Genomic DNA, 27,728 nt, shown 5'->3' on the forward strand with positions numbered 1-27,728 from the left:
TTGTAAGTAATGACATTTATTCTAAGATATAACTTGACATTATGAACATTATTATTATTTACACCTGTGTCTCTACAAAGCATGAAATAGGAAAAATACATATTCCCTTCTTACCATTGAAAGTCACGTGGAGAACCAACCCTTCTCTATTCTCTATCTTTCCCGCATGAAAAGCTCCTCTCAAAAAAGATAAGCAGCCTTTGTGGCATGTTGAAATACGCTGTTAAATACCAAGAGTTGCTAGTACATTTTTAAGGTGCTGATATAGCTTCCTAATCAGGAAGTTACCACTATTTTATACATTCTAATACTACACTCCAAAGAAATAGTGACTATTTAGTAACTCTGCATCTGCTGTAAAATTCGTATTTAGATTTCTTTCATACAAAGATCAGACTCAAAATTTAGCTTCTTCAGTGTCACTTGTTTTCCAATAGCTTTTAAACATTTTCATTTGGTGCATAAACCAATTTTACAGTACTTTGAAAACTCTTACAGATATTAATGTACTCAAAATAGAAAATTAGTGAAGCAAGAATGAGTATAGTTATACTGAAAAATAGCCTCTGGATCCCTACAACATAATTTGGTTTTTTTTGCAAAATAAGATGTATTTACAAATTATAAAATACTTCCCCAGTGTCCATATTTTATTTTTTAAAAAATAGTATATAAAGGCTGAAAATGGGAAAAATTGTCACAATTTTAGTTTCAAAGCAAAATAAAGAAAGAATTCAGTGCAGTTACAAATACATCCAAGTGTGCCAGCCTGCAGCCAGTTAGGAAAAGCAAACTGCAAACATGACATCTCTGTGCAAACAAGTAATTACTGACTTGCATCTACTTAAATTGTTCCCATCTAAGCTCTTCAGAGTTGAAGAATAGGGAATACAAAAAGTGACTTCACATGTTCAGTCCAGCTACCTGCTAGTAAAAGCTATATACTCCTTTTGCAATAGGTGGAGGAAAACAGCTGGAGATAGGTCATCTGACAGTTAAAACTATTATAGCGCCAGTAAAGCAGTTGACGACTCACTGGAGTCAATTAGTCAGCCCCTAAACATTTTCTCACACTAAGATGTTTAGACAAAGCAAAAGACCCTGAATTTTCTGAATCAATGCAGCATTGCATATGTCTGTTAAAATTAATTTAGTTTTAATGTATTAGAATTAATTTCAAGATAGGAAACCTTATTTTTCATTTGGCTGCATGTAAAACGTTGTGTGCTTTTTAACTCCCACCAGTGTCCATTACACCTGCAAGAAAGTTGGCTTGGGTTTGATTTGATTAGGCATATCTTTCCTAATTACATTCTAAAGAAGGATTATGGAGATGAAGGGTGAATATACAATAAAATAATAGATGACTATGAAATATGAGAAAGAAATCCTGGGAGTTTCTGTTGAGAAGTAAAATATTATTACCTTTAAACTCTGAATATGCTGACAGTACTTTGCCTCCGGAAAAAAGCTCTGGGGAGTTTGTTATGGGCAGTTCAGGATAAAATGCAGCTTGTTCCCTAACTAGCTCTCAAGACTTGCTTCCAGGAAGTTCCCTGGAGCTGGAGGCTTGTGTTTAGCCTGATGGGTAGCTGCGTCTTTCTGTCTCTTCAGCTTTAGACCTTGAAAACTCTCTGACATCTCAGGCCTGCATTTCTAGATACTGCCAAGAAACTGCTTGTTATCAGTCTGGTTGTACTTCCATGATCACTCTCAGCAAAAAAAAAAATATGCTGTTGTAACTAACCAGCTAAAGTACATAAACGATAGTTTCGATTTCCTTTTATATCTTGTTTTTTTAATAAATATTAATTCAAATTAAATGATAGGAAAATGAAATTAAAGAAAAGCAGAATTTATCATTGCAGAGGATTGCAGCTCCCTTTCATGGGATTTCTTAACAATATTTTGGGTCTATTTCAAATGCTGCAAATCATTGCAGCTCCTAATCTTTCAGTGAAACCATGCCAAGTTATAACAGTTTAGGATCAGGCTTATTTTATCAATCCTTATTGTGCTTTAAAAAATAATCCTGTTATTGATGTTTTTATCAATGTAAACATTCAATTATTTATAACAGAATTAGAACAAATGTACATTCTTTTCTTTGACAATTGAACAGAGTAATTTAACAAGAACTTTTATAGTAGAATCAATGTAAGAAATCTTGAGAAAGTATTGTTAGAACTCTACAGTTTCTATCGTTTTGATTGGTCCAGGGCTTGTTTCCAGCTGATGTCCATTATAAATATTCCCTGTTTGAAAGCTGAGAGCACCTGTGGATAGACAAATCCTTTAAAGTCCCTTTAAACTCGATATGACCTTCAGTGATTTCTTTGGAACCTCGAGTTGTCCTTCAGTTGGACAGATGGTCATTTCGAAGGTGCATTGCAGTAGGTTCAAAAAACTGGAAGAAAAGTTTAGAGAGAAGTTTAAGCTACAGGTTGCTAACAACTGAGTTAACCAACAAAACCACCTGATCTCTAACTGTCTCAGCAGCCTTACACTAGAACTGCATTACAAGGGAGACTCCTCTCAGAATCTGATGTTTATTACCTGGATCATCAAAGCTCAATTGTAAGTATGTACGACAATGACTGTTTTCTCCTGAACTTTATTTTCCCAGTGTTTAAACTGAAACATGATGTAACAATACACATTGCAAGTTTTATGAATATTAACATACTGAAGTTGAATACTTTTCCAGTTCTTATTTCTTTCTCTGTTCTTTTTTGCTTCCCACTTGACATCATTAGCATCTCATCTTCTGCTTCAACTTGTTGTGTAACTCTTTTTCTCCCACAATACTATGTTCTCTTGTGTCTAAATAATATCCAGGACTCGGCACGTTCAGTGACTCTGTACCTTCCTCTGCTCCCAAACATAAAAAATGGCCTCTGCTTGTTTTGCTGTAGTTTATTATCAAAACTTTAACATCATATCTTTCTTTAGTTTGATTCACTCTATCATTCTACATTTTATTATATTAAAAAACTGTAATACAACATTACATATCATAATTAAGACAGATTACTTTAGAAAGATGCGTAGCAAGGTGAGAGATTAGCATATGCCTTGTGAGTGATGTGGCAAAGGTAAAGTTTCTTACACTTTTCTCATTAAAAGAGTGTTCTTTGCATTTTAGATCAAGCAAATTTTAAAATAAACTAAGCATACAGCTCACCTGCCAAGGTCACTGTCATAAATTAGTATTCAGCTCAAGGACTTAGTCAGATTTAAAACCAAAAACAAAACCAAAAAATGCTGTATGACAAAATAGAAAGCTGTAACAACTTTTTCCCATTTGTCATATAGGTTTGTTCTCCTTTCAAGTACTTCTCTATTTGTGTAGACAAATGTGTATTTTTTGTTACTGTACAGAGCTTTTTGTGAATGGCAAATATTGCTGTAATCTACAGAACACGCACCACAGAAACATGCCTGTTCCGTCTTGCATGTATAAATCATGGGGATGTCACATCTTTAAACCTTCCATGTAAATTAATCACAACTGACCTTACATATTGAGGGAGTAAGTCCTTTTAGAGTAACTTTAATGCTTTACGGTTTTTTTTCATATTATAAATGGCACAGTGCTGTTGCTATAGTCATCTGTCAGCATCACAGCCATAAAAACTTCTGAAAGAAAGGGGAGCTTACCATACAAGTATCAGCTTTTTCTGTGGTCTAAAAACTGGCATCTATTATTTCAACTGGGGATTCTTTACATACTTATTTTCATGTATGTCCTTTTTGCTGTCCTTTGGTTATATTAGGTTCTAACAATGTGCTGTCTAACAAAATGCTGGCGGATAACTGTATCAGCTTCCTTTCTATACTTTACCAGTATAACTGTTGTCCTGCCACACTGTTGCTACTCCATAATGCAAAGCAGTTTACATTGAAATACTTTATGTATCAAGTTGCATGGCAGATAAGTACTACTGCGTAAGAATGTTCTCCCACTTGTTCCAATGGAGAACAGAACCATTTATTTACATATTAAGGCCAGAACATAACTTTATTCCCACCCATGTATCAAAAGCATCCAGTTGAAGCACTTAATCTCAACTTGGAATTTTTTCCCCATAGTTTTTATTTTTTCATCCATAGAATCCTGCTATTTTGCGTTAAAATATAGCAAAAGATTATTTTCTTGATGGCTACTTAGTTTGCTACTAAACTTCCTAGTTTGCTAAGCTGGACTTGGCTCAATACATATGCAAGTACGAATACAGAATTCAGTCTATGACACTTTTGCTATCTGCCCAATCCTGGCTGCTCTGAAAAATAATTATTAAAATATTTTAAACCATACATTTTATTAGAAGCACCTTCTTTATTATAGAAACTTACAGAAATTTTAGGATTTGTATAATTATCATACTGCAAGTTTATGTGCATAGCAAGATAAAGGGTGATTAACCTGAAGTCTTCCAAAAAGAAAATGATTAAATGGAGCTGGAAGAAAAGGTACTCCAAGGAGCACTTTGAAAAGTACTCAAGCTCCAAGGTTCTTATCAGATACAATATACAAGAATGACTTCTCCATTTTTGTAACCTATGGCCCATCACCTGAGCCATAAGAAAAATGCTTAGCAGTGCACAGAAATACTACCAAACAGCTTAGGAGAGAGCTCCTGGTCTCATGAAATTCTGTGTCATTACATTAACAAGTCTGTTCATTCTAGCTCATGCTCTGAATCCAGAACATTAAAGTGAAAAATGATTTTTGCGCTTCCTTCAGAGTCTGACCAGAAGATAATGACATGAGTTGAAAACTGCCTTTGATTCCAGTGCTAATAGCCTGCCTTTACAGATTCATGAAATGCTTCTTGATTTATTCTGTATGTACCATCCAAAGACAGTAGGTAGCTGTTCTGTTTAGAAATCTCCACACTGACAGACTTTGGTGAATTATGTTCTGCACTCCAAACTACACTAATCAAAATCCTAGAAAGCTGCACTACAAGAACTTGTGCACAGAAAATGTGGTTATTTTAATGAACTGATTAGACTTTTTTCCATTTTGTTTTTTTTAAACAAAAGCCAAATGAAGTTGAAGTAACCAAAAGGAAAAAAAAAAATAAAAGAAAAGCTAATATACCTGAAAAACTGCACAAAATGCACTTTCACAATTAAATGAAATTTCTTAACTGAATAATACTGTACCAGCATTTAATCTTCTGGGCTTGAGCCTGTAACTGAGTTGAACTGGCCCTGAACCATGTTGTGCTTTGCTTGCCTAACTTCTGTATCTCCTCTGCTTGAATGGGAAGACTTACTCATGTTTAACGTATTGTTAAAAGCAAAACCAGTCCTGGTTTTCCTTGAAAATAACAATTTGTAAAGTGATACATCATATTGAATTAGAAACCTAGCAATGTATATCACAATCATTATTAGTAACAACTGGGTACACAAACAGGAAACTGTCATTTATGAAGAAGAGCTTGATCCACATTTTACATAATTGTTTACATTCTTTCTAATTCAAAACACCCCAGCTGTCAATGCTGTTCTGTCTTCTAAACTCTGCTGCTGTATTTCTGTCATTCTATAAGGCTACTACAGAACGTAATTTCTGAGTTTGTGAGCATGTTTGTGGGCTTGCAAAAGTGGCATTCTAAAAATATTGAGTAAGCACTATGTCCTAGACTTTTGAAGTATTGTGAAAGGCCTAGTTCTAATTTAACTCTTAATTTACAATGTCCAGTGTAAGTATTTAATCACTACCAAGGCAAATACGTTCTAAATATTTCTAGATTGAAAAGTGAATGGTTGAATGAAATCACTGGAGTTATGGCAAGCTACACAAACTGAGGAACTGGCCTCTAAACAGAAGCTGTAATGATTATACATGAGCTTTTTTGATACTTCCCTTCTCTGATTGAGATAAGTAATTTGCACACATAGTCAATATTTTAATAGCAGGATCAGTAACTCTGGCACAAATGCTAAATTTATCATTGGGCAGATTTTGAGTGGCCAGGAGTTAGCAGCTGTGACCTCTTGAGAGAGACATCTGCAGGAACATGTAAGAGATAGTGCCTCATATCTTCCTGCCCTCCTGATTTCATATAAGCTGCTTGGCAGCACACTCCATCTTTGAGAGACAGCGTTTTCCAGATCATACTAGAAGCAAAAATCAGCAAAATTAGAGGCTAGTAGCCTCTGTTTCAAGCAGAGGCAAGATGCCACCAATCAGCTGATCAGCACTGTCTTGTTTACTTTGAACTACATCTCTTGGCTGTCCATGAGATTTCCCTCAGCCTGCTTTACCTCTAATCTAGGAAATAAAGGCACAATTTGATCACCACTCATACCAGATTGCCAGCCTCTGTTTTTATTGATGCGGGGACTTTGTGCATTCAGTACTATCTAAATACCATCATTATCTCTCTAGCTGTCCTAAATAAAGCTGAATGTACCAATCATTGACTGCAATGTACAGTGAGATTCAAAAACTCTATGGCAACGAGGCAAATGAATGTATTTTCTTACCAAGGAAATGGGACACCATTAGATGTATTTAGGCAAAAGGGAAAAATTAGAGAATTAAGGCATTAAAGACTTAAAGTTTAATGACTAATCACTGACTGATTATTCTAGACATGCTCAATTTGCAGGACACACCGCTTCTGGACCTCACGGATATCTAAAGACATGAACACTCTCTGCCTGATTCAAGCAGACTTAAATAATTTAGAAGCTTTATCTGCATAAAACAGTTTAGCTATATGAAGAAACAGGAAAAAATAGTGTTAAAATGTATAAAACCAGGGAATCTTGATTCACAAACTGTATACTGCAGTCAGCAATTCTTCACACTATGGATAAATGTTTAGAATGTCTAACAAACTTTTTCAGGAGACTGTTATCTTGACCAAACCTTGCGAGATATTAAAGTTCTTATGTCCTTCACTGCATGGCTTCAGCAGATAATTCTACCATTCCTTACTGCAGATAGGAAGATCAAGAAATGCAAGATGTAAGATTAGTTTGCTAAGAATGGCATCATACGTTGTCTTACACAATGTGTTCTGCTCAGTGCAACATGGCATAGAGATAAGTGTCTACATTTCTCATCTTCAAATAGCCTTTCTGCGTTGCACAGAGTGCCACTACTACTGGAAGCCAAAGCTAGTTTTTTAGAGAAAGTTGTTATCAGTAACTTTCCTCAGAAAGGATTGATTAACTGGAGTTGCAAGAGTAAATGCACAATTAAAAAAATACTGGTTAAGTAAACATATTACAAGCAAGTATTCAGAAATTCTGCTACTCACTTCCATAGTGTCTTTTGAAAGATAAACAACCCAGTATACCAGGTTGAATCCTGCAAATGCAACTGGAAATAGGATCCTAGAATACTGGTCTATTTTACTTGTGCCTCCAATAGGTGGTGGTGGGGCTGGTGGAGGAACAGACACTGGTTGACACTGGGATGCACTATTTGATATTATGCTGGCTTCAGGAGACTGATCTGCCTGGCATGTTACGGAGTTTACTCGCTTCTTCAGGTTACAGTTGGAGTCAGAATGCTGTGGAAGAAAAAAGAAAAAAGAGGGGAGGGGGAAAAAGGGGTGAGTTTTGGATACAGTTTTAGGTTTTGTGATCATTAGGCTTCTCTCCATCTTTTTACTGAACTTTCTAATTTTTTTTTGCTGCTTTTCTGCTATAAAGCAACATATATAGAAGTAAATTTCTGTCCTGAAGCTTTGCTGTAAAAACATAAAAGAATGTGCTTTCCATATTTTAATATGGTAACAAATGGAAGCTACAAGAGAAAGAAAAAGGCAAGATGGAGCTAAAACGAAGAGAAAACAAGGTAATGGTGTATCTAAATTGCAATATATTGATATGACTGAAGTATAAGAATAAAGTTTAAATAAAATAGCACATATGGGCTGGCTCAAGTGCAGCCTTCAATGTGTGAGCCCATTGATGAGTTTTAGCAAACAGTCACTAAATGGAGTCAAGGTGTCGCACTGTTATTAGTCCCCAAACTAGCGCTGACGAACTAGAAAACTGCTGCACAAAAGGAAATGGACTAACTGTACAGGTCCTGAAGACATGAATGCTAAATTGTTCTGTAGTTTTTCCTAGGATGAATTTAACTTTCAAATAAATCTCAAGATTTGCACAGCAGTTTCTTGCATACAACCGAAGACAAATACTCATCTTAACTGTAATGGGACTATTTTTATTTTCATTTGTGGTAAAATGAAACAAGATTATTCCTATATTTTGTACAATATAGATAGCCAGGTCAAATTACTGTTCAGAAAGCTTTAAAATCTAGCCAGACCTCAGGACCATTTAGAGTTTACCTCTTAGTTACTAGGCTGATGTATATTTGTTAGGTGACCTGTTTTATTTGTGGCCAAGTTGCCAATTTTTTTTACCTTCACAAGAAGTAATAGATTTCTTCCTTGCAGAAATGGCTTGGCGATAGGATCTTCCACAGGCTCTAAGCCTGCTCTAATGGATATCAGTTACCCACTTTCACAGTAGTACCAAATGGGAGGAAATTTTCAAAAACCTTGCTGCTACTGCCACTACCCAGGACTATCATTGGTAATGTGGATGTATGGCAGCAGCCATAAATTCATCTGATGGCTGAAAAAATACAGAAGAATGCCTAGAGTGTCATGTTGATTTTTATTGTTTTGATATGAAGTACTTAAGTTTTCTGTTAATAGGAAGCAACAGAAATATCTTAGACTCTTAAAATGCAATGCTAATATAAAACATTTTAGTTGAGATTGTCTAAAGCATCATCAATAAAGGATTGTAAAACATAATTCCAGATTACTGATGAAAATTCCTGTGCACAAAACTGCACAACATACACAGCTATTCTTGGGCTTGAATAAGCAGCTGTTTTGGTCAGCAGAATTAGATGACTGAGTGACTGAAACTGATGAGGGAAGTCTCAGACAATGTAGATAACTTACTATACAACATCATGTACATATAGTAAATGGAATAGTAACATCTGAATGGGTTTAAGGTAGCAAAATTCTGTCAGATAAGCAATTTCCAAAGTCATTCTTTGGGAGTGATTTAGTGACAATCATTCACTTAAATGTAGCCCACTGTCAGCATTTTTGGGATTTATCTTGCAGGATTTCTATGCATGGAAACAGACTTTAGTCAATCAGATAAATGACTGGCTTGTTAAGAGGAAAAGAAGCATTTTCTGAAATACATTGCCTATACTTGCACTTGGGCCACAATTTCTACATAAGACTAGCCTAACACACCTGGTATCTCATGTATGACTTAAAATAGAGTTATAACAGGAATTATCCTTTTAGCGGTCAGTGTTACTGTTGAAGTATCAGAACGAGTGATATTGCTACAACAAGATGCCAAGTTCTGCTCATGGATGAATTGACTGGTATCCAACTGAAATTAGGGAGAGATGGATTCCTCACGGCTGATTTTAGTTTAAGTAGAGGTGGAGAACAACACCTTATTTGCAGGGCAGGGGAAAGTGCTTTTTCTGTATGTGTCTTTTACCTATTGCCCTTTTTCTTCCCCCACAACCCATCAACATTCCCAAGTTCCCATATCCTTCCTTCTTCCACTTTGCCATCAACACACCAAATGACTAGTATCATGTTTTGAATGGATATTAAATGACATTCACATTCTCGGGCTGTGCCTATCTGGAACGCAGATGTTTGGTTTTGTATTTTCCAGTAACACAGCAAGCAACAGACAGAATTAAATGGAGGATGATCTACAGATGTGTCACAGAAACACAAAGAGGGTTATCCATGTCCACTTGCACTAATCGTAATAATAATCCCACTCTATCAACAGACTGACTGATCAAGCCTGAGCTACTGCTTTCATTCAAGTTGCTATTCTAGTTTGCTTGTACACCCTGCTTTGAACTGAATTGTAGAAGTCATAAGGTACCTTGTTTTTAACTTTACTGCAAGACAGCTCAACCTTTTGTGAAGAATGAGTGGTTCCTAAAAATATAAGTGCTAAGGTGAATCTTAGCCCTTTTAATCTGTAATATTCTGGTATAAGTGTTGTGGTTTAACCCAACCCAGCAACTAAGCCTCACACAGCCGCTCACTCACTCCCCCCAGCAGGATGAGGGAAAGAATTGGAAGAGTAAAAGTGAGAAAATCTGTGAGTTGAGATAAAGACGCTTTAATAAGTAAAGCAAAAGCTGTGTATGCAAGCAAAGCAAAATGAGGAATTCATTCACCACTTCCTCTCAGCAGGCAAGTGTTCAGCCACCCCCAGGACAGCAGGGCTCCATCATGTCTAAGTTACTTGGAAAGCAAATACCATAGCTCTGAATGTCTTCCCCCCTTCCTTCTTCCCTCACCTTTATATGCTGAGCATGACATCATGTGGTCTGGGATATCCCTTTGGTCACTTGGGGGTCAGCTGTCCCAGCTGTGTCCCCTCTTGACTTCTTGTCCCCCCCGTCCTGCTTCCGGGTGGGGTGGGGTGAGCAGCAGCAAGGGCCGTGGCTCTGTGTGAGCGCTGCTCAGCAGTGCTGAAAACATCCCTGAACCATCAACACTGTTTTCAGCACAAATCCAAAACGAAGCCCCACAGTAGCTACTGTGAAGAAAATGAACTCTACCCCAGCCAAAACCAGCACAATAAGGTGGGTCAGATTCTTCTCTGGATGATTCAAGCATGACTCAGGAGTTATTGTGCTGAGGTGATGGAGTTAACAGTAAGTAGAACAGCTGTAGCATATGGTCTGTGGATGATGTTCAGTACTGAACATATGAAGAACGTAGAGGTAGTAAAATCATTGTGATCATCTGAATAGGCACCTGGAAAAAGTGTAATCCTGGTTGTTATTTTATTTTTAATATTTATTAAATCTCATTCCTATAGAAGGAAGATTATCTTGGTGAGATTTCATCTCAAGCTGGCGACAGGAAGATCTGGACATGTATCCTCAGAACTTGGGGAGCAAACTAACTTGATCATGCTCCCACTTTGGGACCAGTTTATGCCATTTCTATTAAGAGTGCTATTAATAGCTTCTCATTATCTAAAATAGTCTATTGCAATATTCAGGAAAGACCTGTGCATTTTACTGTCTCAGTAAACCCACAGGTTTTTGTCACGCTCTCCACCTGCCGAGGAGATGGTTATGAGTTGATATAAAGCATTAAGAAAGCCCCCGAGTAGTTCTTTACACTGTCTTTAACACCCTCATATGCTCATCCAGCAAGTCCGGGTCTAGACTATTTTCTTGTATACCACCACCAGGACATGGAATTCTAAGTCCAAATTTATCCCAGATGTGTAATGTGTTTCTTAGTGTGGTAGCTGACTGTAGACCAGACTTGCTGCCCCAGAACCACAACTCATATTTTTCATTGGAATTCACTGCTATTCTAAGAGAAGGAGGTGGTGAGAGGAAACCATACAGTTCCTTATTACAGTTGAGTTCTGAACAGCAGCTACAGTAATTTCTCTACTATATTTAGGTTTAACCTTTCCTTCTGACAAAGATTACGTGCAATGACATCATGAAACTTTAGCAAAACACAGTGAAATGCCTATTTTGCATAGTTCACACAGCCAATCACGCAAATAGTAAGGACTGTTTTACAAGTAGCAAGAGCAACAAGAAACCTGTGGCATGGCACACTGTGTCATAATGAAACAATGAATTTCGTTAAGTTACTGAATCCTGATGCAGAGGAGTACTCTTGCACTCACGTGGAATGTTAGCCCCATCAAGCAATTAAACTTTTCACTACAAATGACAGTACAGATTGCATAACTTCTGTTTAATGTGAGATACCACAGAACTGGACTAGACAAAGACTGGTACGTATATGGGCTAGAAAGGTATAGTCTGGCTTCTACTAAGCTTCTGCAGCTCAGCTATATGATCCCTAGAAAGCTCACAAAGCAGTCTCATCTTGCTTATAAAGGTGCTGCTCTCTTACAATTCTCATCAATATCACCAGAATTTGCTTATGCTCAGAATATCTCAAGAGGCTCTCAGTAAATTGATTGGCTTCTAGATTTAAAAAACCCAGCACGTATAACCTTGGAGTAAACTGAATTCTTTGTCTCCTTTTTCTGATTTTTATATGGATGCTAACTGTGATTGATGAATGTGCTTTGTTCTTATGTTTCCTTTCCTCCAGAGATTTCTGTAATCCATATTTGTAAATTTTTTTCTATTCTCTGTTCCTTTGTACTGCAAATATACATTCTCACTATCGGTTTAGTTTATGACCTAGCATTAACATGAGTATCTTATATATGTACTCATATACTGGCTAACTTTTAACAAGTAAGAATCTGTATGTCCTTACTTGTTTTACTCATGTCTCTTTTTCCTGTGGGCAATGCAGTAAAGAGGTTCATGAGACTAAACTCTAAAGTTTAGACAAAAAAAAGTATTATTCCTCCTTATCTAATTTATTGGATTAAGGATATTGAACTTTGCTAACATCACAAAAAATAAAAATAAAAACCAAACCAGAAACAAACTAGCACCAAAACTCAATGTCTGTACAAGGCAGAACACCAAACTGAATATATAACATTCTTTTTCCCTGCCTATCTCATCAGTAGACAGTTTGAGTGATTTCAGCTATTCATATTATACATATAAAATCACATGCTACACATCTCCAAAGAGAGATTTAAGTATAGTTTAGCCCCTGCATTCAACAGTGTGATCTGTAAAACCTCTGCATAGCTACTGAACAATTCATATGCAGCACCTTGTAGCAGGACAGTTCACCCAATTATGTAAGATATCCTTTTGGGTATGCACTAAGGTACGTCAATCTTTACAGTCCTGTGCAGTTTAAGTATCCATCTCATGCTCGATTCATTACGACCTATAATTTAGACATTTCTTTGCATACCTCATTGGTGGGATCTGATTCAGAAAATGTGTATTGCAAACATCTATAAACAGTGCTCTGCATAATTAAAAGCTGAATATAGTTTAGAAGTCATTAATAGTCCCAGCTTTAGGCATATCCTTAGGAATTCTAAGTTTTCTTTCCTAGGAAATATTAAGAGGAATAACATGCAAATTTGTTTTCTTTGTGCTTTACCCTAGTAAAAGGGTTAAACCTCCTAGGTGATTATTTGCAGCTTGGGAAAGCCATGCTCAAATTCTTTCTTAACCTTCTGGGATTGAAATTTACCTCAAAAGACAGCCTAACCATCAGGTGAAGATGGTTATGGGGAGAGGCCGTTTCCTCATTACTTCAAAGCTGTTTTTACTTTGCATGGAAAATGTAAAGAGCCATTACAGGCAGAAAGCATAACACTGAAAAATATGCCATGCCCATTGTATTAAATTGCTGTCACATAAAACAGGTAAGCACTAAGGAGAGCAGAGACTGGAAGCCTAATTGTTGTTTTTTCAATATGAATGTGCTCTGATAGAGACTCTTCCCAACATTTATATGTAGCGTATCAGAAAAATCATATAATTAGTACAGAGCCTCTGTCAAAACGTATGTTGAACAGATTTAAATGTTCAAAGTCATTCTGCTCTTAAACTTAGCAATGTCATTGCAGAACAATCCCTGTCTCTACATTTACTGTGCTAAATTTCTGCAGCATAGAGAAAATACTTATTTGAGGGCCTAAATGAGCTAGAATTATACAAACAGCACTATAGAGATTTGTTTGGGTTTTTTCTCTGTAATTTACTTTGTTCTCAGTGCCCCCCTGCAAAAAATGTACTGGGATTAGACTTCAATGTTGAACAAAAAAAAAAGTCTAAATGCAATTAATCTTTAATTTTTCTATTTTGGTGTATGATACCAGCTACTTCTAAACCTTCCTTATTGCCCTGCATTGGCTTTGTCAGTCAGACAAGTATTTAACTCAGTCAGAACCAAATAATCAGCATTTACTTTCCTTGTTGGGATGACAAAAAGCCAGTATAATTGAAAGTTGTCATTTGTTTGTAATAGTCTACTTGATAATCTGCAATTGTGGAGGAGCAGGTGGGTCTCCCTAATTTGATTGAAGGTGCTATGTTACCAGCAAAAACTTTAATGTATACAGCTGTTTCTAAAATGATCTCATAAAGGGTTATCGATAATCCAAACAGAAGGCAAAAGAAGTACCTTTTCAGTTACACTCAGATACTCATTAAACATAGTCAGTATATTCTGACGTAATTACAGAAAACTAAATCCCCTATACTGAAGTGACATACGGCTGCTCTGTGGTTGGGCAGGATTGTTAAAGAGAATGAGAATCCTTTTCTGCTCAAGCCATGTTATTTTGAAACACAGAGACAAGGCTATTTGTAAGGAGAAGGAAGCTCTCCCAGCAGTATTTCACTGCTCTGTGCTGTTCTCTGTTAAAACAGGTCTTTTGGAACATAACTGTAATCAAGCTATCACCCTGTAATAATCTTTTGTCTTTTTATGTGTAGTCTCTCGCATGAAAAGGGTGTCTTTTGATCCATGGTGTGTACTCCTTGACCATCTCACAGAGCATTACTTGAAATGGTGCACTCCAGACGTATCACCAATTCCCCTTCCCTTGTAACTTCCAGTACAGTGATATTCCTGGATAAAGGAAGCCATAATGATGAAACAATATGATTGACATAGAAAATACACATTTGAAATGGATTAAAAAGCTAAAGGCCGAAATGTTTTTTATAGATCTGGATATATATATATAACATTTGGTTTTGACATGCTAGACCAAGCTTGGTCACCATAAATAAAAACAGGTTTCTCTCAGGGTCCAGATGACTACTCAGCTTGTTGCCATCATATTTTGGAGTGGAACACCCATAGTTTTGTATTTCACACAGGGTTTGCCTGCAGCTGACAAAGACAGCAAGCCAACTTCTGCTCTCAGTTAACTGAGGTAGAGTGGCTTTCCTGGAACCAGAACAGGCATGCCCGGCTGTCACCAGTTAACTGAGCACATAGTCAGGTCATTGACTCTCTTACTGAAACCAGTGTAGCCCAAGGACTTGAGCACAGTTTCTTTTACTTTCATTAGTACAGTAGAGCAGAATTTGGTCTTCTGCCATCTTCCTTTTCTGAGTATAGAGACGGTTTGACTATGATACAAAAAACAGTGAGAAAAAAATCAGGTTCATTTGAATAAAGCAAAGTTTTTAAATAAAAGTAGCTACGCTGTAGCGGGCAGGAGGCTTTTTGATAGTATTTTGAAAGATTTTGTTTATTTTCAGGAAACATAGTTAATTTGGAACTAAAAAAACCCTGAATATATTCTGTAAATACACGTATCTTGACAAGTTTAGGCCCTCACTCACGCAGCAAAAGCTTCTAACTGGATGTTTTAGAACTCCTTTGAATTTTCATTAATACCAAAACTGTCTCCCTGGGCTTCTCTTATGCAAAGCAGGTGAATGGGTCTCCTGTCATACAGAAACTACTAGTTCAGACAGCCTAAAGTTATTACCACCACAATGTTCTTTAGCCACTCTTCAGGCTATTTAAGATAATAATTATTAAAAATATATAGTCTATGTTTCTCTTAATATTGCTACAGGTAGCAAGAGTTCCACTTGCAGTTGTATAGCCATGAAAATTTTCAAGTTAAGTACATCTCAATTTTTCACTTTTATTTTTACAAATGGATTCACCACAACTAGGCAAAGCTTTATAATCTTCAGAAATTTTCTCAATGTAAAAATACCATCTGACTTCTATAAACGCAGAAGCCAGCAAGCATTTCTGACACACTGTTCACCGCTCTTCATCCTACATCTGTCCTTTCATATAGCAAAAATTCTGACAACTTTCATGAGCTTAAAAAGCACTAATAAAAATACTAGCATTACGAGCAGATGAAAAACTTTATCCTACCTAAAAGAGAAAACAATATTAAAAACAAGAATAGCTTAGATAAAACAAAGTATCAAAGCCCAGGGTATCACAGAAGGGAAAGATTTTAATTTTTTTTTTAAAGTCAAGCAAAGTAGACAGTTAAAAAACATTTTAATGAGAGGTGGAGTAAATGGGGAGAAAAGGCAAAAAGAAGAGCAGGAGAAGTAAGATAAATTACACAAGGAGTAAAGAATAAGAATTTGGCGTTATAGCAACCAAAAAAAGAAAAATCTGGAAGGAAAAGTGATGGAAGAATTTAGAGAGTCAAATAAATGGAACAAGTTGGGGGGTATGGGGCAACAAAGGGGAAATCAGGACCCCAGAAACAGCTCCTAATCTACATTAAGAGAGAAACTGAGTATTATGCTGCGTGCCTTATTTAAACATAACTGCCCTAAGACAAGTAATGTAGTTATAGAAGTACAAAGCTCAGTAGAAGTTGATAATCCTGAGGAAACAGTCATATACTGATGCAATCAGCCTGTGCTAATTACACTTTTAGCATTCAAATTAGCTCGTTCAGGTCTGTTTCAGCTGAAATTTTATCACTGACTGCAACATCCATCTATGTGACAACATGCAAAAGTTCTTTCCCCCTTACCTTCACCAGACAAAAAAAGAAAGCAAAAAAAAAAAAAAAGCTGCTTAAAATCTGTTATCCTGCCATTCCTCCTTTTTCCTAGCATGCCTTTCTAGAATGGGACCTTTAAAACCCAATAGTTAATTCTTCTAGAAACTATTTTAACTACATCTTTCCTTCAGTTGTAGGCACCCTTCATTTTTATGATTTCATTGATTTTACTTTTTTTATTGCTGCAGAGGTGCGTTCTCATAGATAACTAGTTTTGTGAGAAAAAAGGGGTGGACTTACAGGGCTTGAAAATTACTGTCACAGATAATAAGAGCTTTCAGCAAGGTCACGACTATGGAATTTTTGCCCACTTGGGACCTTGGTGTTAGGAGGTTTACTAGTCTTCCTAAATTGGTATGTAGTTGTAAATAATATTCTTGAGGAAACACTTGCAGTGTGCTTCCTAGATGCTTATTTTATTCCTAGATGCTTATTTTTTGCTTGTTTTTACTTGGAAAAGCTAACAAGTGAATATCTACAAAATGTGGAAGATGCATCTTCAGTTTGCCATTGTGCTTGTTTGTGGCTGATGCCCTTGAGAAGAAACTTGGAAATCTTTTCCTCTTATTAATTTGTTCAACAGCAATTTTGTAGTTTGTGCTTAGCTTGGTCTGCAATGATACAGTCTCACCCAAAGTACTGCAGGAGCCACAATCATCAGGGGTATCTTTGAGTGTATCTCAGCATATGCAGACAGTTATTTTTTGAAACAGTTGTCTTCTAGAGACTGAGGAGGGGAGGGAGGTGGTGGCAGTGGTTTCATAGCATCTGCTGTGAATCCACCAGCAGTAGCATGTGCAGAGTAGGTCAAACTGTTTTCATATCACTCAAACAGGGACTTTAATGAAGAAAAGTGGCTTCCCCCACCCCCCTTGCTGGAAACCTCCTTATAATTAACTCAAACCTGAATTGTGTTTGTGTAGGAAAGATCAGACCTATTGTTCCTTTTCATTATGTAGCAGCTATCAACAGCCTCCTCATGCTACATAAAGCCAAGTGATCTCTCTAGCTTTTTTTCTGATAGCTTGCCCTCAAAAAAAAAAGAAGTCAACAAAAGAGTAAAAATGAAGCTTTAAAACATTTTAAAGTTCCTTTAGTCTTAACAGTATTTTTCTTACTATACGCTATTTTACTGTTGTAATGTTCTGCACATTCAGTCCAGAGTACTGCTCTATCAATTATGATGATATTGGGGAGGAAGGAAGTATGCCCTAAATACTGGCTAAGGCATACCCTCTTTTCCTCTTTCTTTTTTTTTTTGTAAGTTTTAAATATAATTATAAAAGTTTACTAGTTAAAATAAATGTAGATATGAACACTGCAAATATTGCCAAAACTAAATCAGCCTTTCTACTGTCACTTCAAAATCAGCACAAGATTCTGTGAACATTCACTTCCAAGCTCCTTTTAAATCTTTCTTACTTTCTTTTGTATTTCTTTATATAACCGTGGTTTACAAAACAAAAAGCTGTGGTTCTGAGTTAAAATGTATAAAGATTTGCTTATTTTTGCATTTGTATATTTAGTGAAAATAAACCACATTTCTTTATTATGGATTACAATGTTTTCAGTTTTGTCCAATATTAATAAAATTGTAAGCTAAATACAATATGGCTTACAAACACAATGCTTCCCAGTTGAAGTAAAGAACATCTGTTGATTAGCTCCAACAAGGACCAGTAGCAAGATGCTGTGGAGCTTTGGGTTCACTATTATATGCAACTTATCAATTATGAATTTAATGGTTTGAATGTACCTGAATGTTATAATTTTAACTGCTGTTTATAAGCAAATGTGGAAAAATTACTATCTTGTGGGTAAGGTGTTGCCCTGATATTCAGTGCCTTCAACTGACTCCCTTATTCAACTACAGACTCAAAAGGTTTTGTAGAAGGTCATTAAATTCTGTTATTCCTCTCAAAATGGGAAATGTGGTGGTAGTAAAACTGATTTTGAAAACAGGAGGGTTACAGCAATAAATATATTAACATACGTTGTGAGACAGTATTCATTACTTAGCCCGAGCTGCAAGGAATAATATTTACAAGCAATTCTGACATACATTTTTTGATACTAGAAAGCCTTCCTGTCTTTCACATGTACTAAAATTTATCCTTAATATTTACTTTTATGTTTTTTCGCCAAGCTTCCACCAACACAGATTTTTATGAAAGTAACAGATGCCAAGTTTATGTAAAGGCTAATTCCTCTTCCTCCAGATGACCCACTTATGGTACGTACCAGTGTACTACAGTGATCCCATAATCAGCTGGCCAATGCACATGTTCATTCCATTGTACAGTGTCCTACAAATTCTGCAGACTTACTGAGAACCACAGCTGCCTGACCATGCTGCCTACCGCATTGCTCAAGAGAAGTGTTATGGATAAGTCTAATGGCTTTCCTTAAATATCTTACCAAATAAACATCTCTCTAGTAAACCGTACCTCAAATTCAAATAAACACTATGAATAAAGAAGTCTCTTCATTTTCTGAAAAAAGAACAGCCTTCGATAAATAGATATGATCTGGTTACATAATCTGTTTCAGGTTAAGATCACTTTAATATTGTTTTGCATTCACTACTTCAGCTGCCTCTTCCTATATGATGCTTATTATCAGAAAAGCAAGCAATTACCGAGACAATCTCGTCCTCTGCCGGTACAGTTGCTGCTGATAGTGCTGCTGCCAGTGCTGCTGCCCTGGCTGCCTTCCTCATCGCTCTCTGAGTTTGAAGATTGGTGAAGTAGTTGACAGCTGCAAACTCAATAAGTGCAGAGAAGACAAAGGCAAAGCACACAGCTATGAACCAATCCATGGCGGTAGCATAGGACACCTTGGGCAAAGAATGGCGTGCACTGATGCTTAAAGTGGTCATTGTTAGAACTGTAGTGATTCCTTGAAAATAAGAGAAAGAAAATGGGGGCATGAGAATTCTGCTTCAACTCTGGTACTCTTAAATTAATATATATTATAAAAATAATATCCTTTCTGGTTTTAGCTCTCATCCTATGTACCAGCTAACCAGTAAGACTGCTAAGGATTTTATGTTCTTAAATAACTCATGTATACTGGCTTGGGCATCTAAAAGCTCTGAACAAATGTCCCTAATACATTGAGCAGACTGAAAGTTAACTACATACTACATGGTGCAGCTTCTTAGAACTATGATAAACATGTGGATAACAAAACTCAGGCTCAAACTATGAAAGACACTTTAGTTGAGGGTTTAGTAAATGCAATGTTTGGCAGAACTCTAGATAAACACACTGCATTTCCCAACAGTGACCCTCATTTTCTCCTGTTACTACACAACACAGACTGTGGCTTACAGAACCCTCACTGAATCAATCAAATTCTGCATTAAAATCAGTGGTAGTCTATGATCCAAATATTTCAAGTAGTAAGTTTAGTCCTCTGTCTGTTGTCCTTAATCACTGGTCATACTCTTTTACCAGTATCTTGACTTGAAAGGGCCTGTAATTACATATACAGAAGGACATAAAAGCTACTTCTCTGGAGCTGCTTATCTATTTTCACACAACAAATCCGGTCATGTAGCTCATAGGCCCCATAGTGTTCTTCACATGAATTCATGAATTTATTCTTTCTGTTTTGGAGTGTACAACATTAATAATGCAGGAAATATACTTACTTCCCACGGCTGCCTGATACCAGCAAAAAGTGCAAGAACAAACTCATTCATTAACATACAAGCCTCTGTGACTCATGTTTACTTATAATTATGCCTGCTAGAACGTGAAAACTGCAGGTATTTAAAGACAGTAAGGTGGAGAATACCCTTTTCTGTTCTTTTCTGCAGTTGGAAAGGGGTAGGTGGGAAAGTAAAAGATGTTATAATGTCATGATGTGATGATGAATCAATATGCTATGAATGATGCTCAGTGGAAAGGATGCAGTGTCATTGCATATTGCAGCATCAAGACAGGGTGACTTGATTATTTTCAGAGGGTTTTTTTGCAACTCTTTCACATGATGTAGCTTGCCAGCTGTCTGAGGTTAACTGTGGCCCAATGTCATTACTTAACATGTTTTAACGAAATGCAAATAGGAGACGGTATAAAAATATGTAGGTTCTACTTCTCCTAAACATGCCAGACCATTTTATAATATGAACAGAAGTATGCTGAGATATATTTCAATTTCAGAGGTCCAGAATGAACTTTTCAATATGATGTGTGATTAGATTAGAATCTGTCCATGTGCTAGTTAGTAACAAAAATGATATATTCTATGTCTGAATAATAACTTACCGCAGCAGGAATTTAAACTTAGGAATAGGAGTCCTGTTCTATTACAGATATAGATAAGACTTCTCTCAATGTGGAGTGAATATTGATGAAATGCTATGCACTGTGGAAAACTACTTTATCAAACTGAATGCCAAATTACAGTTGGTAAATTGTGTAATGGATGATTGTTTACCCTTGTCTTTCTACTCTGAACACGTCTTGGTAAGTTTTGAAGAATCTGTTACACAATGCAAATACTAAAATATGTTATCTTTTCTTATTAAAAATAAACAACAAAAAACCTCAAACACCTTTCTCTATCTGAGACTTTTTACAAATAAAGTTTAATGACTAGATGTTAATTTAAAATTCCCAGGGTGACCTGCTAGGAAGGTAGAAGCTGACTACTGTATTTTTGCAAAATAATAGATTAACTTTTTGCCAGGAATAAAAAGGATTAGATAAAGGCACATAAAAATGTGAAATAATAGCTATTGCTATATGGATTCAGAGCATACTTAAAATTAGGCTTCCAATAACCATGCTTCTTATTCTAAGTAATTTCTGATAATGCCATGCTTCATAAAACTTCACACATATATACATATATACGTATACACATAGCTATGTACAAAGCTCAGCATAAAATAAGGAATTTCATACTAGCAATCTGCTGTTCTTTCCAATGACACAATTATAGAGAATGCAAGAGTGCCTCTTCAAGTATTTCTGTCTCCCATTTTTCACTTGCAGGTCTGTAAAGAGTCGGTGCTTATGATCATTAATTCATCTTTGCAAAATGTTCAGAGTATTTATTTAAATATTACCTGCAAAGGATAACTGGCATCCATTTTGGAGGTAAATAAAGTTGCTAAATTAACTTGTTCTGAGAAGCTGGTTTGGACACACACTACTATTAATTTCTCTTCTCTTAAACTTACAGTTTGGGAACTGAGAAGTAAAACCGAAACTTTGTAATTCAGGTATTTGCAATATGATGCAAAAAGGACACTGACTTCTCCATTTTAAACCTTTTCTTTTTTACTGGGGCCTGAAAGCCTTTTTTGTCATAAGGAATAAGCCTTCTTTTCCTCAGATTAAGGTATTCAGAATCCATGGGATTTTTAATGTGAGGACTATAAATTCAGACTGCCTGGGAGAAATAAGAATGGAATAAGGACTGAAATATTCTTTTAAAATGCCAACATGACTAATTTTCCATGATACTGAGAAATGTGTCTACATTACTGTTTTCATAAAATACTTTGTTTCTAATTCTATATTTATTTTTCAGTATGATATCGCCAGTGTTTGAAGACTTTGTGTAATTGTTACTGAATCAGCTAAAGTCTTCTTTGCACATCACCTCAAGCATATAGAATTAACTTCCACTGCCCACTAGGTAGCAAATATGTTTTACTCAAAATGTAGAGGATGTAACTGTACAGTCCAGAGATGCAACATAAAGTCAAATCAGGTAGCATCATATTTGGTGTACAAACCTCCTACATATATTTTTATGCTTCAATTGCAAGAAACATCCTTGAAAATCTATTGCCTGATTTTTTAATATTTTTAAGCACTTAAAATCTCAACTGCCAGAAAATAATACTTGTAAGTACTTAATGATGTCAAACTGCATCCCAGTTCCCAAGGTGGATTTCAAGAACAAAATTGTTGACCTTCCTTCAGAGGCACCTGAGGAATTTGTGTTCATTCAGCATTCCTAAAAGTTTGCAATGCCTTTACGAATACCATTCCATGTAGGTAGGAAATGCCAACTGACTGAAACCAAATTATACAAAACTTGTAGCATGCTACCTACAAACATAGATTCATTTTGAATTATGAGACTTGCATTATTTATGTTTAGGGAACATATAGCTGCCTTTCTGTTACTGAAGACAAGTCTCACAAAGGGAATTTTTTGTACAGAAATACTGGGTTGAGAGAAAATAGGTTGCGAAATGTGTGTATGCATTGGTAGTGGATTCATGGAGTTTTTGACAAGTTTTATTATTTTTGCTTAGTATTTTTATGATTGTTTTTCTAGAAACAACAATTCAGTCAGTGAAAGTTTACCCCTTAACAGTAAGTGCAGTTTCAGAGCCTATCAATATTGAAGTGGGGGGTGTACATCAAATTTAATAGCAGAGCACACACAAATTAAGGAAACAGAAATCACAGCTTTGGGAGCATTAACTCAAATCACTGGGAAGAAAAAAGGGCCCTGCCATGCAATATGGGCACAACTTTCACATTACAACTCCAACCTGTGCTAGGAAAAGGATTCATCTCACTTTATCTATCTAAAGACCTTGCTAGCTGTTTAGATACCTTTGTAGACAAGGGGTTTTGAAAAAGAGCACTTCAGAATGAGTGCTAGATGAGGTACCTTATGTCATATGAGATTAATACCACCACCCCATGTAATTTTTTGTAAAACTTTAACTCAGATTGGTTTCACATGAGAATAAATCAATATAAAAATTCATCTTTAAAAACTGAGAGGTTGATATTTACTCTGAAATTGTCCCTTGCAGCATATAAAAAAATATTGAGGGGAAGAAAAACATCACAAACAAGTCTGGCTAACTAAACATTCTGAGCAGAGGAATTTGACCCTCATGGGCAGGCTGAGTATTATTTGGTTTAATTTTAGTATTTACTTTTGTTCACTGAAACCTACTATCTGTCTTTTCCAATCCCCACTGGATTACAGTAGCTGTTTGATACAATGGATTCAATACAGTGAATGAAGTGAATGATAAAAGAAAACATTAATACCGGCCACAGTTCTTGCTGGAACAGACTCTTTGTTGATCCAAAACACAACTTGAGACAGGACTACAGTCATGATGCATGGAATGTATGTCTGAATGAGATAGTAGCCTATTTTCCTTTGAAGATGGAAATAGAGCAGCTGAAGTGAATATTCACCTAAAACAAACAAGCAATGAAAGTAATGAATGAATGGTGTATGTGATGCTGAGCTGTCAAAGACCTTAACGCAGCATACCAAAAACTGTTCTGGCTGGAACGGACTCCTTGTTAATCCAGAAAGACACCTGAGAAAGAATGACTGTCATAATGCATGGAGTATATATCTGTATCATGAAGTAGCCCATCTTCCTTTGCAAATGGAAATAAACTGTCATGATTACATATTCACCTGTTAAAAGACAAGTAGGTCAGCATTATTTTGGCAACATATGAGTAAACATTGGCTGAAACCCAACACGCTATGTTCTGAAGAAAGCACTTACAGGCCTCCTAGTGCATAATAAAAATAAGCTGATTAAGAAAAGGTAAAGTGACCTTATGGAAACAGAGGAGAGTAATATTCATTTTATGTATTGTTTTTGCTGGGGCAGGGAGGCAGGGGGAATTGTATGCTTAAAACGATCTTTTAAGAGACAATGGTTAGATTCTTTTGAAGGATTTGAGTTTTCAAAATGGTACTAGATAATTAGATTAATTTGATTCTATATGACAAAACCCTGTAAATTATTTTCAAGATGTGTTTTATAATGTCAATAGTTCCCACATGGCTACATCTTACCTGTGTTAGATTTAATTGTTTCACTAGATACAGTTTGTCCTATGAGGTCATACTGGAGGAGACTGGAAGACTCCTGTGGTACTTCTACTGAATGCAGGGGTCCTTTTTTCCATGTATAAATTATTTCACTTTTGGGATAAGCGTCTGAGTTACAGAGGGAAAAATTATTATTATTAATTATGTGATTTATATGCAATTGAAAAAATAAGTAGCATGATCCCTTTTGTGGCTTAAATACCCACAGAAAAATGCAACCTGCTCCAGCAAGTTCCTAACCGCATTAATGACAAAATACAAAAAAAAACAGTAAAGAGAATGGCTGAGGTGGGACCTGACAGGCATAAGCTTTTGGTTCTTAATGTGCTATAAAACACATACACTGATTACCACAGATCAACTACACATTTTCAAAATCAATTACTACAGATCAATTAAATATTTGCAAAACTAGAGTAATACAGTAAACGTACCACAGCTTTTATGACTTGTTGACGGACGCACTTTGACTACTAGACGTGTAAGAACAATGAACAATAAAATATGCATCAACAACCACACTTTAGTGAGTAAATCCATGTCCTTATGAATGGTCTGAATCTCAGAGGAGAAAGTAAGTTTCTAGTATAAAAAATATAATTAAAATTTTCAGCTACATGATTAAGTAGTGTCCTGTGATCTCACTTCTGATCTCACATATATGTAGACCAAATGTTATCACCATAAACAACTGAAAGATACTGAAAGATACAGGAAAACTTACAACTTCCAAACTTCAATGGACAAGCATGCCCATCCATAGGGAAGTTCACCAACCGCATTGGACAATCAGCATTAATGGTTAGTCTAGAACACAATATAGTAGATGACCATGAAAAAAAAAAGGTATGCAGGAACATTGCTGAAAGAATCAAAAATAAAGGTCAACCAAAAGCTGAAGAATAGGCTCTCACCTCATTGTGTAAAGAATAGTTCCATTCTGCATAATTCTGAAAAGTTTGTTAGGAGTTGTCATATTATGAGCAATAGACTTTTTTCCATTTCTAAAAAATGTGTCTGGTGTCCAAATTTTACTGACCATTAAATTGTTCAATCTCAAAATTTCAGTTGGCCCACTAAACTTCAGCCTCTCATCAGTCCATGTCTGCCGAAAGAAGACATCCATTGTGTATTCCTATGAAAAATAAATAGGTGGTTGACTTACATGTGGGGGCCAACAATCTCAAGCTGCTGTATATACAGTAACTACCTAACCCACATGTCAATGGCATTTCATGTACTGCTTAAACACTTAATCCTGTTACCATTAAGTAGTTACTAAAAAAAAAAGTCTGTGAAAACATATCCTATTTTCGTATTATATAAAGAATAGTTACAAATTAATCAGTGAACAGATAATTTGATATGAGTAAGGCAAAAACACCTCATTGTCCTCTCAGATAATAATTTAATTCAAAGGGAGGTCTTAGGAATTACAAATATCTCATTTAATACCCTTTCAAAGTGCAAAAACAAACTATCAATGTTTAATTGCCAGAAATAAAAAGACATGCTTAGGGCCTCTTCTGCAGCTTACTTTGGATATTCACAAAGGATGGACTGAAGTGTGTGAGTCACATCACAGCAGGATTGTAGTGTCAAGCTATATTAATCTAAGTTACTTTTCTTAAGGATTCTTTGCAATATTCCCACAAGCCTTCAAAAAGGAGCTCTCTACAGAAGTTGCTTAGGAAATGGAGTTAACCTTGGCCAGAGGCAAATTTTGAAAGAAGGCAAGGTTATGCCTTCTCTTAGATTGACTGATGAAGAGAAGTAGAAAAACTTTTGGTTGTATCTTGGGGCCCACTGTTCCTTGCCTGCAAATTGGACTGCAAGCTCAGGTGAGCAGGTATTAGAGGAAATGTACAAGGGCGAAAACAGCAAGCGGAGTCAATTTCCAGAATGAGAACAGCAATGCCATTTTCCTGGTGCTGCTGCTGTAATTGATGGAGTTCACCCAGGTCTGCAGCTACCTGAATTTGGGAGCACCCACTATGACAAGGAGCAGCAGCCTCTGAAACGGCACCATTCCCCCACAACTGCTCATTAGGTTGTCTCCTGCCACACTGCCTTCCTGCAAACCTATGTGCCAGGCCGCAGATGTTTACAATCTTTGTCACCAGGTTAAAGAGGCATCTTTAACCTCCCACCCGCACCCTCACTGGGGCCTGGCGCTGCCTTCTGTGCCCAGCCTCGGGCCTGGGCCATGGGCTGCCCCAGCTGACTTTGCTGGGGAAATAGGTATGTGTAGCTGCAGCCAAACTGCTCTGCTGGGCCCTAGAGATTGTCAAGAAGATTAAGCCTCGTAATCTGCTTTAATGACAGTCAACTCAGATGCCACCATAATGAATCCCGGGAAAGGGGAGCAGGGGCGGCAAGCGGGGCCCTTACCATCTCCACGTCGGACACCGGCCCAAAGCTGGTCACGTAGATGTCCGTTTTGACTTCTGTCACGGCGCCTGCGGGACACGGAGTCGAGCTGGGCGCGGAGCGGGACCGGGACCGGCGGGCCGGGCAGCCGCAGCAGCGGGGCCGCCCCGCAGGAGCCGGCGGGCAGGGGGCGGCGCGGCTCGGGAAGGCTCCCTCGGCCGCCCGCCCGCGGGGCTCCACCGCCCCCCGCCCGCCGCCCCGCCGCCCCCTCCAGCGGGACGGAGAGCTGCCGCTCGCCCCGCCGCAGCCAGCCCTGTGCGCTCGGGCTCCCCGAGGGGACGGGAGTTTCCCTCTACCTCCGAATCCCGGTCGGAGCCTGTTGTCGTAGCCGTCCAACAGCTTGTCGAGGATCCGAGTGATGTTTTCCGAGTAGAGGTCCCCCGCGTCGCCCTGGCCCCCCAGCGCCTTCTCTATACTGCGAGGAGAGACAAGTCCCGCTGTCAGCCCCCCTCGCCGCCGGCCACACTCGCCTCAGCCCCCCGGCCACACTCGCCTCAGCCCCCCGGCCACACTCGCCTCAGCCCTCCCGCCACACTCGCGCCTGTCGAGGAACCGGCCCGCAGGGGAGAGCGCGGGAAGCGGGTCCGGCCCCCCTCGGCCGCTCCTCCGGGCTGCGGCGGGGCTTGGGGGAGCCTCGGGGGGCGGCGGGGAAGGATCGCTCACCTCACAGCGACGCATACCCAGGCGATGAGCAGAGCCATGCCTCAGGTGTGTGCGAGGACGCTCAGGTGCCCTCCAACCCGTCAGCTGGAGCAAGCGTGGGCGCTCATCCCTCCCCGGCGGCCGGGGGCTCCGCCGGGCGAGGGCAGCGGGCAGCCCGGCTGGCTCGGCCCGGCCCCGCGGCCCTCGGGGCGGGAAGGCGGGGGGTGGCCGCGGCCGTGTCCCTTTGGGATGCGCCACCGCCGTGCAGCCTCGTCTGACCGTTCCAGTGGAGGAATTAGGGTTTGAAGGGA

General features: G+C 37.8%; 1 protein-coding gene across 4 annotated transcripts; it reads right to left on the reverse strand.

Annotated features, from left to right (window-relative positions):
* On the reverse strand, positions 1-27,728 carry GABRA6 (gamma-aminobutyric acid type A receptor subunit alpha6). Of its 4 annotated transcripts, XM_055812691.1 has the most exons (11): positions 27,439-27,726; positions 27,072-27,190; positions 26,737-26,804; positions 25,260-25,480; positions 25,070-25,152; positions 24,310-24,453; positions 23,767-23,919; positions 23,535-23,687; positions 19,133-19,392; positions 7,287-7,541; positions 1-2,407 (listed from the first exon to the last, which is right to left on the reverse strand). In XM_055812691.1, exons 1-11 carry the CDS (start codon positions 27,474-27,476, stop codon positions 2,357-2,359), a joined length of 1,545 nt encoding a protein of 514 aa, XP_055668666.1. In that variant the 5' UTR covers positions 27,477-27,726; the 3' UTR covers positions 1-2,356. The 4 variants fall into 4 exon arrangements, with proteins under 4 accessions (XP_055668666.1, XP_055668669.1, XP_055668668.1 ...); XM_055812694.1 differs by lacking the exon at positions 7,287-7,541 and having other exon boundaries at positions 27,439-27,728; XM_055812693.1 differs by lacking the exon at positions 23,767-23,919.

The sequence above is a fragment of the Falco peregrinus genome, chromosome 8, assembly GCF_023634155.1.
Source record: "Falco peregrinus isolate bFalPer1 chromosome 8, bFalPer1.pri, whole genome shotgun sequence".
NCBI classification, from domain to species: Eukaryota; Metazoa; Chordata; class Aves; order Falconiformes; family Falconidae; genus Falco; species Falco peregrinus.

Coding starts and splice junctions, on each gene's coding strand:
- GABRA6 (XM_055812691.1), bottom strand. CDS start 27,476: ATGGCTCTGCTCATCGCCTGGGTATGCGTCGCTGTGAG. Junction 25,481..26,736: donor CGGTGTCCGACGTGGAGATG/GTAAGGGCCCCG, acceptor TATTTTTCATAG/GAATACACAATGGATGTCTT. Junction 7,542..19,132: donor CAGAGGACGAGATTGTCTCG/GTAATTGCTTGC, acceptor TTTCTTCCACAG/CATTCTGACTCCAACTGTAA.